Raw genomic sequence first — 16,690 nt, forward strand, 5'->3', positions numbered from 1 at the left:
TATGCTGCAAAAAAAAAAAAAAAAAAAAGAAAACCCTTGCAGTTTTCCTGTTTAACTGATCATAGAACTATCATTTGCATTTTGAATTTAGAAAAAAGGAACAAGAAACTGGTTTTGTTAACTTAGATTCTATTAATATTTAAGATGTCTTTGTGTTCTCTCTCTCTCATTTGGGTCTATCCACTCAACCCTGTAGGGTGTATCTATTTATTCCAACATAGTTGATATTTGTTAAAAACACAAGAAAAACAAGTCTGTCCCATCTAGGTGGGTTTAGTTTCATGGATCACATTGTCAATGTGTCGTTTTTCTATCACCAACTCACTCTTTAAAAAATCAGGATCTATCAACAATAATGATATTTGTTTAAGTAAAGTAAGAAAATCAGGTTCAAAGTAATTGTGGTTGTCGTTAGAAGTAGCTCTCAATAGAAAATGGCCAGTTTTTGGCACCTAGCTCTAGATCAATCATGTTAATCCTCATGAAGGTTTTCTGGATGAAGCCAAACTTTATCTCATTAGGTGGGGGTAAGCTACATGGATACTATTATACTCTCTCAACAACCAACTCTTTCAAGAAAATTTATTAAGAGATCCAATTTGATAATTTCTTAGTCGTTCTTTGTCTCCCTCTACCCCTCTATATAGGACTCAAGACCATCTGCTCAACTTTTCTCATTGGCGCCTTTATTAGCCTTTTTTTGAACATGTTCAAACCACCTCAAATGATTTTATATACCATTTTCCCCCTAATAGATGCCATGCCATCTTTTTCTTGTATGTATTCATGACAACATGTCTTTTCTTGTACGGTTCCACATACGTCCCAACATTTTTATCTCTGCTACCTCAACTTTTTGTTTTTGTAATCTATTCAATCTCCAGTGTTCACTATTATATGACATTGCTAGTCTTAAAATTATTTGGCAAAAGCTTCTTTTAAGCTTAGTAGGCACCTTATGGTCACAAATGACTCTTGATGCCACCAACTCATTTCTCTTAGAGGGAAGCAATTCAACCCATCAAAGTAGCCAACTTCTTTGTTTCTAAAAGATACTAATTAGAAGTTACTGTGTTTGACCGTACCAAAAGTGGCTTGTGTATCATTTTGGTTGGCTGAAAGTGAAAAATTTGATGGATATTTTGAGTTGCAATCAACATAGAATTTGGCAGCCTCCTATTTGAAATAATTTGGTATGCCCTGAATTTTATTTTATTTTTTTGTGAGAAGATATGCCCTGGAATTGATGATTGGGAGGCTATGATAGTCTTGTGGGATTGAAGGAGAGTTTGATGGAAATTGGAATTGGAGGTTGCATAAGGTGAACATTTTTTGTTAGTTTTCATCACAACTGGCAAAGTTAATAATAAAAGTAAAGATAAATAAGCTCCCCTTTGTGGAGATGGGAAAAAAACCTTGGTACTTCAGTTATCTTTATAGATAATATTCCATATCTGTATGTGTTGCTCGGTGTGTCCTGCTGCAATTAGGCCAATCAATTACTAAAAGAAAATGGTGGTAGCTAGTAGCAATTACTTATTGCTGAACTGGTGGTCTTTATCCGGAAAAAGGGCCCTAGTGTCGGCATGTTGTTTATTTTGAGATGACACCATAAATGAAATGTTCTCAAAGCAGTTTAAGCTAATTATAGAATTGCTTTCTAATTTTTAATATGTTTTTGGTTATGTTGTTGCAGAACTTCTAATTCGAGGAATAGGTCTGTGGCCAGTGATGGGAATCTTTTGAGGTTTGCATCCATTTGCCTATGTTTTTCTCATTAACTACATTTTAACCACATATTTGCTTAAAAGAGTTTTGTCAATCTCTCTGCTTGAATTCATGGAATTATGTTGAGCATGGGAAGTTTTTGGTAATATTTCAATGTGACTTGGAGTGTCAAACTTGTCTCTAATTTTTGTCTCCAGTATTTTGGATTGGGTGATAATTTTGCTTGAATTGGGCTTCTGAAATCAACATGCTAAATTTAACCAGTATAAAATTGCCTACACAAGTTTCAACACAGTCCAGCATCAAATGATCTGATCTTCTTCAGGTTTCACACATTCCATGGTTGACTGGATATTTTCTCATGTATGTTAGACTTATGGACTAAAGGGGAATTGACATATTCTACTATGCATATATCTCGGCAGTCTAGATTCATGATGTTTGAACACATTTCCTTTCCTTTACGTTGTCATCTTGATAGTTCACTAATGCTGAAGTTTACCAGGCCTGCATTGTTACCCATGCTTACTGGAGTTTGCGATAACTCTTTGGAGTTGAAGGTTAGTGTTTAAATGCACAATAAATGCCTATTCCTTGCATGTTTACTGACAACTTTTATCATTTTTGGCAGGGGTTGGTGTCAAGTTTTTCTCGTCTTCAGGTACATACCTGATTTCTGTTTTCATTTTTCCAATTGTTCTCTAAAATAATCTGCCTGTAAACTCTTTTTGAGTAGCTGGTTTAGGCATCTCATTTTGGAGAATTCATGTGGTTTCTTGTTTAGGAAGTCATTTAATTTGTCATGACATATGTATTATTTTTACAGATCTTAGAGTTGTTGTGAGTTATGACACTGACATTTGAAGCTTCTCCTTTTTATTTAATCTATTTGTAATAAAAGGACATGAGTCCTTACTTGTTTAATATTGTTCTGAATGTTCTAACTGAGCTTATTTAAGAAAAAATCCCTAAGAGCATGCTTTTTGCGGATGATATAGTCCTCATGACTGAATCAAAAGAAGAGATTAACTCTAGATTGGAGTTACGTAGAAGGACTTTGGAGTCGAAAGGTTTTCGCTTGAGTAGGAACAAAACAGAATATATGCATTGCAATTTTGGGGTGAAGTAAGGCAATGGTGATTTGGAGGTGAAGATGGGAGTTCAAATCATTCATCAAGTATAAATATCTAGGATCTTTTGTACATGAGGATGGTGAAATTGATGGAGACATTTCTCATAGAATACAAGTGGGCTGGTTAAAGTGAAGGAAAGCTACTAGAGTTATTTGCGACGAAAAGGTACCTGAGAAGCTTAAGGGAAAATTTATCGGACTATTATAAGATCAGCTATGTTATACGGTAGTGAATGTTGGGCGATAAAAGGAAAACAGGAGCATAAAGTTGGGATAGCAAAAATGAGGATGTCGAGATGGATGTGTGGTCATACTAGAAAAAATAAGATCCAAAATAAAAATATTAGAGCAAGAGTCGGTGTGATGCCTATCGAAGAGAAAATAGTTGAATAGCGCTTAAAGTGGTTTGGGCATATGCAGAGAAGGGTATTGAAGGCCTCGGTGAGGAGGGCAGATCAGACAGTATGGAGTCCCATAAAAAAGCACAGAGGAAGACCGAGAAGAATGCTCAATGAGGTTATTGAACGAGACCTCGTGATCAACAACATATCTAAGGACTTGGTTGTTGATAAGGCACAATGGTAGCGTGTGATTCATATAGCTAACCCCACTTAGTGGGATAACGCTTTTTGTTGTTGTTGTTGTAATAAAAGGAAATAGAAATTTCCATATGGAGCAAAGCACAGATGATGGTGATGTTTATGTGTACGTGAAGAAGTAGATAAGAAAAGCTGTAATGGAAGTTAAAGTAATAAGGCTATTAGTTTGAGTTAGGGGAAAAAAAAAAAAGTTAGTTTGAGGCCAGAAGTCCTTTAGATACAAGCTGGAAAGCTAATGTATTTGTGGGGCCTAAAAATAGTGCCCCTTCTCTATTTGCCTTATAATTTGGTTATATCTTAATGCTCTGTTTTACCTTAGATTTACCTTGCTTAGCTTGGCTAGGTTATATTCTGTGATTGGTCTGCTTCTGGAATAGTTCAATTTGAGTGTATTCACCTCTGTTTCCTCAGTTTCCAATACATGACAAGGTTGTTATAGTACCTAGTAGTATCCAAATCACCCTGCCTTAACTCATGATAGACCCTTTTATCTATGATATGGCAGCAGTATTTTCTTGGGTGGAATAACACTTCCAGATTGCCTTCCAAGTCCCTTTAGCTGTATGGAAGACAAGAAAAGTTTGACCAATCTTAGGGGTCATAGAATTGATGAGCCATGACTTTACCATGTTGGTTTCGGCATACCAGACCTTCTATTTAGGGTTTGGTTGCAATGGTTCAGCTGCCTTTCTACGAGATATTCCTCTTTGCCTTGCCAACCGTGTACATGAGGATGCCTTGGGATCATTGTAGTAAATTGTTCCCATTGAAGCAATGATTAGTAATGGAGTTAGGTTGGGTCTTACTCATAGAAGTATGCAACAAAGAAGGATGCGATAGAGGAGCTCTATGAGTTTGGTCATTGTGAGCATTATCGTCTTTGGGCTTCTTAGGGCTGCTCAAGGTTTTCAAAGTGCGAAAGGAGCCAAGGGTTACCATGGGTCATAAAGAACTAGGTGAACTAAGATGACTTGTTGAGGCTATAATTAAGGTGTATATTTAACACGTTTATGATTTTGATGGAAACTTGGTAGTATGGGTTATTAAGTCCCATGTTGAGTAGTATGAGATGCTCAATGGGGTATTTGAGTGAGTTGGTTCTTCCATCTCAGCTGTTGACTTTTGGGGTAGGATTTTCCATCCCACTTAGGTACTAGGCACTCATGGTATGAGAGCTAGATTGTTGGCAGTTTCGGAGATGGCTACTCATAGAGGGCTCTAATTGGCAGGAGGTTAAGTGAATTGCCAAGTGGTGCAGCCTCTAAGACGTCCACTTTTCACTGGGGGCCAGCTCATAGCAACTTGTTAGTATGTGATGAGAAGTCCCACATTGAGTGGTATTAGATGCTCAATGGGGGTGTTTTAGTGGGCTGGCTCCCCCCCCCCCCCCTCAATAGCTAACTTTTTGGGTAGGGTTCCCCATCCCATTTAGGTGCCCACCGTATTTGTTATTTTAATAATATAAATATGTTATTTTAACTTTGCATATGCTAGGTAATTTTAACTATTATATCTTCTGCTCATATGTTAGAAGAGATATCTAAGAATTAGTAGAAAAATTTGATGCCTGAGATCCTAGGCTCAGGGTTAGGTGTCTGCTTATATTAAGACCTTTGTATTCAGTTTTTGATTATGGAATAAGAAAATACAGAGGTGCACTACAGCTCTGACTTCTACACAACCATAAATGATTTGAGATAAGGAGCCGGAGCAGATGATATAGCACTATAGGCATTTCCAAGCCTGCCTATGACAATAACTTTGTTGTAGGTTTCCCAAGTTGATTAAGGATTGTGTGGAATCCCACGGGAAAAAAAAAAAAAAACTGATTGTGTGGAATAAAGAGGCAAGTAACACAGTTGGGCTGCTGTTAAAACAGCATGGTATAACTAGTTGCAGGACACCATTGACAAAAGTGTAATTTGACTTAAGGAGTTGTACAAGATTTTGTTCAAAGTCTCAAAATCACTTGCAGTGGACTAGAATATATTTGCAATTTGGGGAATAATAAAACTTGTGATTCATGAGTTCCCTTTGAATTTCCAGTTTCATTTTGAGGGAATCTTGTGCATTTTCTTTGACGAATCCAACAGTTTCATGAATGATTTTTAATTAATGGGACTGCAAAGTCCAGCTGAAACTGTATTTGAAAAGGCTTTATATATATATGTATATATTTATATCTCATTCCAGGTCTATAAATTTCAGTTAAACAGCTTGGTTTGTCCTGTTTTCTTGTTCAAGAACTTGTGCACAAAGTTGGTTATTTTAAATGTTTTTGATATTTTAGTAATATTGTGGCAATTACAAGGCACAATCTGCTAATATCAGGTCATGTGCCCAGGTTATGTTTTGATCTGACGCTGATTGCTTGTTTCTAATTTGTCTAGATTCTTCCCATTTGGTCCTTGCGATGCCCGCCTTGTCCCCCACAATGGTGAGCTTACATGAATAACTTTACTCGTCATTGTTGTATCTTCATTCCTTTTATTGCTTCCATAGAGTTTGGCTAACTGCTTCCTGTGGTTCCAGAGCCAAGGTAATATTGCAAAATGGCGAAAAAAAGAAGGAGATAAGGTCAGTTAGGAAATAGTTCCTTCATGGTTGCAAGTTACATCTCTGCTTGTCTTCATGTCTTTGGATTAGAGATTGAAGTGGGTCATGTTGTCCTGGGTGCTAATTAATGCAACAGATTGAAGTCGGTGATGTGCTATGTGAAATTGAGACTGATAAAGCTACGCTTGAATTTGAAAGTCTTGAAGAGGGGTAATTCACTTGTTTTTCACCCTTCCGACTCTTTTTAATGTTTGTTACTGGATGGCTTTTTTGCTTTTGATATTCTGGTAAATTGACATCTTTGCTTCACATTGACAAATTGGAAATATCCTTGAGGTAAACACATGCGTAAAGAGAGAATAGACTTGAGAGACCACCGGATTAAGGATTAATGTTTCAGCAGTCTGATGGGACTTTAAAGTACAGATGCAGTTGGAAGCTTGATTCAAATCGATCTAAGTGATGTAGGAGAAGAGTAAACTAAAGAGAGAATACCAAAATTCACAGAAAATCTCAAAATCAAAATATCATAGGACTAAATAAGAACTGTGAATGAGATTCAAATACGAGTAGCTGATATCCCAGTCCCAAAATACTACGATGGGAGGGCATATCCTTGCAATTAAATAACAGTTGCTGAGTGAAATCTCAGAAATGGATTTTGTATTCTTAAGACATCCTTTAGCCTGACATTCTGTTAGGCTTGAAGTTTGAACAAAAAAATGGCTACAGCGGTCAGCATTTCTTAGTGCTGATTATTGTACTACGTCAACTGAAACTTCATAAACCGACTTCAAACAAGATTATCGGAATTGTTGATGAAATGATTCTCGTGGTCCAGTATACCTGATTTATATTGAGCCTAGAGCAATGAACAGATAACCATATGCGTGTCAATGCAAACTATTCTTTTTGGTATGATGATTGAATTATTCCTGCAGATTTCTGGCTAAGATATTGGTACCGGATGGGTCAAAGGATGTGCCTGTGGGACAACCAATTGCAATAACAGTAAGCCAGTCTGAAGTTTGATTGCTGCATTATTGATGTTTTACATTAACTGATCAGTATTTGATTTAAATTTAAATCGTATTGCAGTCTGTAAACCTAATCTGATGTACTGTTTTGGTTAATTAATTCTGTTGTCCTATGAAGGTTTCTTTATTGAAGATCTTATTTTGTAGCTTGCTAAAATTAACTTTGAGCATGTCATGCTTTGGTGGTTCCAACGTGAAACCAAGCACACAATTTGTAGTCTTCTATGCATTCATTAGGAGTATATGTATATTTATTTTATTATTTTATTTATCTGTTTTTTTTTTCTTTTTTCTTGTGTTCCTACAATGCTAATTAACTACTTCTCTAGTCACTCATTGTTCCTTTAGATCTAAATTCAAAATCAGATTTCTTTTCACAACTTCTTGGCGTGGATCCAGTTAATTTCCATCTGCATGAAAGGAACTTTGATACATTAGTATAAACAATAAACTTGCAAATTGGATACTGGATAGTACAAGTTATAATCTATGGTTTATATGTTTTTAGATGGGTAGATCATATTTTTTAAGTCATCCCATGACGTATCAATTTTTTTTTTTTTTTTAAAAATCATGAAGACTTGGGTAATCTCAATGATGTTTTTATTTCAAACATTTGCTCAGCATAAGAACTAATTATGAGCCTTGACCAGGTTGAGGATCCAAATGATATCCAAAATGTTCCTGCTTCGGTGGGGGCTGAGGTAGGAGCCAAGGAGAAAAAATCTACCAACCAAGAAGTTAATCATGACGAGAGGACACCAGAATCAACTTCCGCTAAAATAAACACATCAGAACTCCCTCCTCATATCCTTCTTGAAATGCCAGCTTTGTCCCCAACAATGGTGAGATTGGTTTGATGCTGCTACATTTTACTACTACTGACCTAGATTTTATTTCCTTCCATTGGGATGTTAATTTATAATTTCTGTACAGAACCAAGGAAACATTGCTAAATGGAGGAAAAAAGAAGGAGACAAGGTTAGGATTGTTTGAATGTCAGGTTTTCAGTCAGCTTTTAATTTTCTGTTGGATTTGATAATATTTGAAATTGTGAAGGATGTTGATACTCGTTAACATCTTTCTTGTCGTTTGTAACTCCTGAACACATATTTGATGGCTTTGACAGATAGAAGTGGGTGACATATTATGTGAGATAGAGACGGACAAAGCTACCCTTGAATTTGAGACTCTTGAAGAGGGGTAATAAAGCTTTACGTAGCATAACATATTAACTTCTAAATAGTTTGATATCTGTTAAGGCAATATCCATGCTATATGTCACGCATTTAGCTTTCTGCTGCAATTTTCATCCATCTTTTCGCTTAGATGCTCCATTGGAATAATGTGTTGTTGTAGTGAACACTTGACTATTTAAGTAACTTATAAACCTGTTAGTAATATGTCTGACATGTCACTCAATTGTTTAGAACCGTTATGTTTTGATTGAAAAGGAATCATTGAATTTCATCAAGCTGCATAAATAAGTTTGACAAAAGTAAGACTCAGAATGGAGTCTTTGGAAGAATAATCTAATCTTGGATTACATGGTAGATTATAATAATCTCATTATGTAGTTTTTTTCTTTTTGGGCCTGAATCGTATTATGTAGTTTGTCATCTTGTATTCAAGATCTTGAATTGCTGGCCCTTATGCATAAATCATGCATTGGAGTTTGTACATTTAACATAAGGTGTATTTGCACTCTTTTTTTGTTCTTTCTATTACGTTTTTGATTTTTCTAAAACAAGAAAAAGACTCAAAGAAAAAGAAAAGAAAAGAAATTGACGCTAGCTTTGGTGTAATGTGTATTCTAGATATCTAGCTAAGATATTAACCCCAGAGGGTTCAAAAGATGTGGCAGTGGGACAACCTATTGCAATAACAGTAAGTTTGATTTCATAATGCTTGTTTAATTATTTAGCTTCTGGAAAATCTAGTTAGATCTGTCTTTTGTTTTAATTATTTACTTTAATGTTGGGCTTTCTTTTATGTAATTTTAAATTTGGCTTCATTTTATTTTATTCTATTTAGGCTTAGCTATTATTTTAATTATTGAATTATTGGAGATTGAATTACTCCCTCTAGCCCTAATTATAGGTCAAAGTTAACTACATGATTCCTAAGGAGTAGTGGTTGATCTCTTTAAACTTGTAGAAAAATGTGTTACTTTCCAGTTATGCCCATGCTAACTTGTTGCAATCAAGGAGGGGCAAGATAGGAAAATTTTTTTAACTCTCACATCTTTGCCCTATATTTAGAATCAAGTAGGGCCTTAAAACCTAGCCCCATAATTAGGGCCAGAGGGAGTATTGAATTAGGGGCTTAATATATAGCCCTAGGGTACTTGCGTGAAATATTTTCTGTCGACTTTCTCCCCCACTCTTGTTTTCCCTTTATCTCCACTCCCTCCTTCTCCCTCTCCCCTTTTCCCAGTTTCCTCCTTCATTAGGATTTTGTGGTTAGCCAAAGTGAAACATGTATGTTGATGACAAAGGTCCAAAGTTTTGTTAACTTGTTCCGCAATTTGAATTACAGAACCCTCTGACCGAATGACAGCTATTTATTTGCCTGTTTTATGACAAAGCTACCCTTTATTTTCATCCTGCAATGTACTGGAATACATGCAAGTACTTATGCTTCTTTTAACTAGGTTGAAGATGCATCTGATGTTGAAGCGGTAAAGAATTCAGTCAGGAGCAGTTCTGCAAGCCAACAGGAGAAGACCACTCACCATGACACTAGAAGTGAGGGTGGAGCACAGAAGACCAATGCAAGAAGAATTAGCCCAGCTGCAAAGTTGTTGATCCTAGAACATGGATTGGATGCATCCACATTGAAAGCATCTGGTCCTTATGGAACCCTCCTAAAAGGGGATGTTCTTTCTGTTATTAAGTCTGGAAAAATATCTCCGCAACTTGCATCTAAGGAAAACGCACCATCGTCTCAAAGTCATCAACAGGTTGCTGCATCACAAGACTCTAAGTCTCCTTTAAAGCAATCGGATGCTTTTGAAGATTTGCCAAATAGCCAAATCCGTAAGGTAGATCCATTGAATTCAGTTAAAAATGGATGTGGTTCTTTTTCAATTCTTGCTTCTTCTTTATATTATATGTATTTGTGCTGATTTTTCAAAAAAAAAAAAAAAACTTTTTTAGAGAGATGTTGATTCTAAGGGGAAAATAATTCTACCAGAAATGCTATATCATAGTGAGTGTTAGGCTTTAAAGGGACAACATGAGCATAAACTAGGGATAGCTCAGATGAGGATGTTGAGATGGACATGTGGTTACGTAAGAAGGGATTTCTAAGGCCATATATGAGGAAGAGTTGGAGTGGCCTCTGATGAAGAAAGATGGCTGGTAATTTTTCATTAGATCCCTCCCTCACGTAACTTGGTGGTTTTTAAGGTCTTTTTTTAATCAAAGCCTTCAATTCTTCATCAATTGTCTCTTTCCATCTTGGGTTTGCAATTGCTTGTCAAAAGATGGCTTATAATTTTTCATTAGAGATGCTTGCTACAAAGCCTTGTAGACTAGGTGATGAATGTTCATAAGTAATGAAATTGCTTATTGGATGCAAAGTGCACTTCTTTGCCGCTTTCATCAAAGCTATTCGCCAATTGAGATCCTTAGAAATGGGACCTGGATTTGATTCTTGGCATTGCTTAGGATTTATGAGTCTCAATAGTGGGTTCTTCAACATCTGGTTCTTTTTGCTGGATGAACCTTTCTTGGTTTTCGTTAATAAGTGACCATATTTTTATGGGAAAATTACGCACCGGTCCCAAAGATGAGACTTTATTCATCTAGGGTCCCATGAAATGTCAAAATTACTAGCAGGTCCCAAGGGGCCTTAGAATATTATATTCTAATTGTAAAATGACATCACTGCCCCTCAGATTCCCAATTCACATTTTCTCTGCCATTGTGATTGACAACCTCAGCAGTGACTATTAACAACCCAATGAGAAGGTGTTGACAACCTCAGTAGTATCCGTAGACAACTTATTTTGTAGGATTACATAACCTCTGCATAAGAGTAAATTATAACCAAATAGTATAATACGACAATTTTAACATTGAAATGGGAAGCTTTTTGAAACCATTAAGAACTTTAACTAAACCCAATAGGATTATAGCGAAATTTTAATGCGAAGATCTATTGACAACCTCAATAGTGAGTATTAATAACCTAAGGAGAGTTGTTGACAGCCTAGGCAGTGTTTGTTAACAGCTGATTTTATAGGATAGTAGAATCTCTGCATAAGATTAAATTATAACTAAATAGTATAACATAACAATTACATAAGATCAACTTTAACACTATTTAGTTATAATTTAGTTAGTTATAGTTGTTAAAGGTTATATTATCCTATAAAGTCAGTTGTTAATAGACACTGCCTAGGTTGTCAATAGCTCTCTTTGGGTTATTAATATTCACTATTGATGTTGTCAATGGATCTCTGCATTAAAATTTTGCTATAATTCTATTGGGTTTAGTTAAAGTTCTTAATGGTTTTGAAAGTTTCTAATTTCAGTGTTAAAGTTGTTGTATTATAGTATTTGGTTATAATTTACTCTTATGTGGAAGTTATGTGATTCTATAAAGTAAGTTGTCAGCGGATATTGCTTAAGTTGTCAATGCCTTCTTATTGAGTTGTTAACAGTCGCTGTTGAGGTTGTCAATCGCAATGACAGAGAAAACGTGAATTGAGAATTTGAGGGGCAGTGATATCATTTTACAATTAGAATATAATACACTAAGGTCCTTTGGGACCTGTTAGTAATTTAGAAATTTCATGGACCCTAGATGAATAAAGTCTCTTCTTTGGGACCTGTGTGTAATTTTTCCTATTGTTATCTGCAAGCTTACCTGCAACCCTCGTTTCAAAGTAATCCCCTTCCAACTGTCTTTTGCGCTGTAGGGGCTGTTTCAGGGTTAGGAATTATTGGTAGATTAGGTTCAGGTGTAGAGGTTCAATGCTGAACATTCACTACGGTATGGTTTTTATAATTAGTTTTAGAAGGGTTGTGTTCATAAAATAGGGTCTTAGCAGCAGTCATATGGTTTGAAACACGTTAATTATGCAAGTTATGTCATTCGGTGTATTTGTATGAAATGCATTAGCAAAACTTGTTTTGTCTCTAGTTCCAGTTGCAATGTTGGAATTTGATATAGCTGCTATAGCTGCTGGTTTTAAGAAGACATATAAGAGGAGAGTTGGTAGGAGGTTTGGTGAACAACTGAGGGTAGAAGATGGGGAATATGCTGAAGCTCCAGAAAAGGGGGAACAACTCTAATGTGCAGCTAGCTACTAATCTTTTGGGTCTAAATCCTTGTATAGGGGTAGGACTAATTTTTTGGGTTTAATACGTGTTGTGGGGGTGGCATTGAGGGCAAGGATTAATTCTGGAAAAACCAGTTGTGAGGAGAGACCTGGCCTCTCGAATGCCATGGGGAGTCGCTGGGTTGAGCTATAATCCTTGCATTACTAGTGTTCTTTTGTATTGGTGATTACTGTGTATTATTCCGTACATTAGGAAATAGGGCTTTGGCTTGAATCAGGGAAGCTGAATGTATCTTTGATTCAATTCTGAATTATTAATATCAAAGCCTCAGTATTTTCCTCTTCTAGTATTGTTCTGTTTTTATTATTATTGTTGGCTGGGACACTGGATGGTTGAAAGTTGAAACAGGGTCACAACAGAATTAAACGAGGAGTTTTGACTAAATTCTGGCAGCCAATGAACCTTAGGTAAAGAAGGATGCTCCAGTGGTTCCTTTTGGAACCGCAGAGAGGTATTCTTTAAGGTGGACATCACTCTAAATATTTAGCCAAGACAGAGGAGAAGCAGGGAAAAATAAAACTCTAACAACTATGCATAAAATCATATCTGAAATCAAATAATGTTTGACTAAATTTGAATTTCAAACTTATTCCTTATCTGAACAACGCGGATTCCACAGTGACTAATGAATTGGTTAAATATACCACATTTTGGATCTAGGCACTGATAAATTTGGTTTACCATTTTCAACTTTTCAGTGGTTCTCATCTTGTGGTAGAATTTAATCTCTGCTCTCTCATTCAAATGATAATTGTGACCAAACTGATATTTAATAGAACTTCATTGCTGCAACTTGCCATAATATAAAATGACTTTTCTGCAAATATCCTAACACTCTGCAGGTGATTGCCAAGAGGTTGTTGGAGTCTAAACAAAATACGCCTCACTTGTATTTGTCGTCAGGTTTTGATTCTCATGCTCAACATATTTGTGCCGATGAAACTGTATTTGCATAAATTGACTAAACCATATGATTTTTTTATGGTATATATCAGATGTTATACTGGACCCACTTCTTTCTCTTAGAAAAGATCTCAAAGGTTTGGACTTTTAAACTGTCTTGCTCTTGATAATAGGATATATGCATTGGTCATGTTCTTTATTTTCTCCGATTGAATGCAGAGCAATATGGTGTTAAAGTTTCGGTGAATGATATTGTCATCAAAGTTGTAGCCGCTGCTCTCAAAAGTGTAACGGAAGCAAATGGTAAGTAACCATTTTCTTTAACTTTTTCCTATAATTCAAATCAATTGATCTTTTATCGAATAATTTGGAGGATGGGTTCTCTTGATTTCTATTCACAAGAATCAATACAACTTGTAGGGGAAAGATAGCAACGTTCCTGCTATTCAATCCCAATGAATCAGCAACTATAAATGCTGGAAATTATGAAAATAAAAATCACTCAGAATCTGGGATAATAAGGTCAGAATATTTACGAGGAAGTAATCACAAAAATCAAAGTCTAGTGAAATATAAAGAGAACTGCAATAATCAGAGTTGTGCAGTTGCTTTTGCTTGCTTTGTATGGATAAATATGGGTATACTATAGATTCATAGAGTGGGTTACACATAGGGAAGGCCAGCTACAATTTTACCAGAAAGGAAATAAATAGGGACATTGTTGTAGAATAGTAATTAGGAATTAGAGGGAAAGAGGGGGAAGAAGGAGAATGAGGGAGAAGACACAGAGTAACGGAGGGGGGGGAAGAGAGAGAGAGAGAGATAGAAAGGAAACTCTATTCCATCCACTTGTTACTCTTCACGATTCCAAATACAGCCTCCCAATCCCCTCTATTTATAGGCTCAAGGACTTGTCAACCAATTCTTACTAACTTCCTTTTATTACAATTACCTATCAATACCCCCCGTCCTCCCCCAAAGGGACCGTTGCCCTTCAGGGTCAAGTAGATCAAGGAAATTTGCTTGTCACTCTTTGAATTGAACCGTGCTCTATTGAAATTTGCGATACTGAAATCTGATTCTATTAATCTGCAGCCTACTGGGATGCTGAGAAGGGTGAGGTTATTTTATGTGAGTCCGTTGACATATCAATTGCCGTGGCTACAGAGAAGGTAAATACTTGCGTTACATTTGTTCATAATATTTTACAAATCATTGAACTTTTTTCGTGACTGTAGGGCTTGATGACACCAATTGTTAGGAATGCTGATCAGAAGACAATATCTTCGATCTCCACAGAGGTAGCTTAAAAATAGTGTTTTTTGAGTAATGACGTCAGAATTGCCCCTTTATGTTGGTGTTTATATTTGGCATTATAGTATTGTTTAGTGAATGAAGATAATAGAGACTAGGGTTTTTGTTGATTTTTCTCGATGAACAATTTACTGATTGATTGGTCTTTCAGGTCAAGGAACTGGCAGAAAAGGCACGCTCTGGCAAGCTAATGCCACATGAGTTCCAAGGAGGAACTTTTAGGTGAGTTTGCTATGGATATTGTCATACAGATCTTGGTTAAATCTTAGCCTGGCATCATTAATTTCTCATGCCCAAAACTGTAATTTTGAGCTTTTGACTCTGCCGGGTTGCAGCATTTCAAATTTGGGAATGTTTCCTGTGGATCAGTTCTGTGCTATAATAAATCCCCCACAGGTTCTTTCTCTTCTCTTCCACTCCCCCCCACCTTTTCTTTGCCCATGCCAAACACATTATCACACGGACCTACCTTTTGATGGCAAACCAAGGATTGTTTCTTAACTCTTCATTATTTTGTTATTATTTGGTGCAGGCTGGCATTCTCGCTGTTGGTAGGGGTAACAAAGTTGTGGAACCTGTAATGGGAGCTGATGGTATAGGATATGTTTATATATTACTCAATACTTAATTCTGAATTTATGAGTTGTTTTCACTTAGTAGTGTTTTGCCAGGAATTGAGAGGCCATCCGTTGTTACTAAGATGAACTTGACCTTGTCTGCTGATCATCGCGTTTTTGAAGGCAAAGTTGCAGGTACATCTGATTAGCACACTTGAATTAGCTTGTAATCCTATATCTACTGTTGCAAAAGTTATTGTCTGTGTCCAAAACTAATCATAAACTAGACTGGCCGTGCTTTTTATTTTCACTGCAGTGGATGTCTTCCACTTGTTACTAGTGTAAAATCTACGAGGCTTAGTTTTTATTTGAGCGGAATCTTAATTAGTTTAATCTCTCCTTGTCTTTAGTTGCTCAAATTTAATTAGACTAGCACTAGAAGCCTCAAATTGCTTTAATCAAGAGGCCTAAATCCAGTTTGTGCATGAAATGTTAGCTCATTGACAACAAGTTTTTTTTTTTTTTTTTAATTGTATAAACTACAGAATTTGGAGATTGATTAACGGCAATAATGTGACAATGTTCTTGAGTTTTTTGCAGGAGCATTTCTGTCAGCTCTGCGGTCAAACTTCAGTGACATAAGAAGACTTCTTTTATAATACATAAAAGAATTGTTCTTGTGATTTGATGGGCCGACTTAAGATGCAGTTTAACTTAGTCTGCATCCTCCGCAATCCAAGTATTAATCTTCCATGGCATCCCCATTTTTGCCCTCTTCATTCTCTACAGCTCAAAATGTGGCCCGTTGTTGTGCCATTTTTTTTTAAAAAAATTTTATTCCTTGTTCTATTGATTAAAAAAAAAAAAACCCTCGTCTCATGACCAAGCATTCCAAGAAATGACCTTGTTTGGAGGGTTTAACCATTGAGGTTTCAACCTGAGATTTTGTCCTTCAGATACTGCTGCCCTTTGAAGCTGTATAAATAATTGTGTACGGTCAACGGCAGAAGCAACAGAGCAATTGAGTTAATAAATGATTAGTGATTCTTTTTTTTTTTGCTGATCATAACTGTATTGCTGTGTATTATACGTATTGCAGTTGTGATTGAAAGTTCCTATGATCCTTACGTATAGAGTCAAAATTAGCAAGAGTATAAACTAGGAAAAATCGCAAAAAAAAAAAAAAAAAACCTTAACAATTGAAAAATTGCATACAAGGTCTTATTCACAAAAATTATTGTCATTTGCTTATTAATTGTCAAAACTAGTACTAATGTTGTAACAATTTTCAATTTGCAATTTTTCTATTTTTAAGGTTTTTTTTTTTGTGATTTTCCCTATAAACTATAAAGATGTTTTTTTTTTTGGGCAATCTATTTTTGACTCTTTTCTTGCATATAATCTCAAGATTATCACTTTGTCAACCTTTGTTTTAAGAAATGAGTGGAGCATTTAATCACTTATAAGAGTGAAGCTTAAAGATGATAGATTGATTTCTTTTTGGTTAAGAATT

The 16,690-nt window shown here is 35.9% G+C and overlaps 1 protein-coding gene across 1 annotated transcript; it reads left to right on the forward strand.

Moving 5' to 3' along the window:
- Positions 1 to 1,696: 1,696 nt before the first annotated feature.
- On the forward strand, positions 1,697 to 16,308 carry LOC114747420 (dihydrolipoyllysine-residue acetyltransferase component 1 of pyruvate dehydrogenase complex, mitochondrial-like; the record flags this gene model as incomplete). Its single annotated transcript, XM_028935742.1, has 21 exons — positions 1,697 to 1,767; positions 2,360 to 2,389; positions 5,850 to 5,896; positions 5,992 to 6,036; positions 6,152 to 6,225; positions 6,957 to 7,026; positions 7,706 to 7,897; positions 7,989 to 8,033; positions 8,182 to 8,255; positions 8,870 to 8,939; positions 9,706 to 10,095; positions 13,246 to 13,306; positions 13,399 to 13,443; positions 13,526 to 13,609; positions 14,402 to 14,478; positions 14,545 to 14,607; positions 14,772 to 14,842; positions 14,956 to 15,016; positions 15,153 to 15,213; positions 15,292 to 15,372; positions 15,778 to 16,308. Coding segments are annotated over 21 exons (1,771 nt in total), but the record flags the coding sequence as incomplete, so codon positions are not given.
- Positions 16,309 to 16,690: the final 382 nt, after the last annotated feature.

The sequence above is a fragment of the Neltuma alba genome, unplaced genomic scaffold (assembly GCF_004799145.2).
Source record: "Neltuma alba isolate B1F8T4 unplaced genomic scaffold, ASM479914v2 tig00005303_pilon, whole genome shotgun sequence".
Classification (NCBI taxonomy): Eukaryota; Viridiplantae; Streptophyta; class Magnoliopsida; order Fabales; family Fabaceae; genus Neltuma; species Neltuma alba.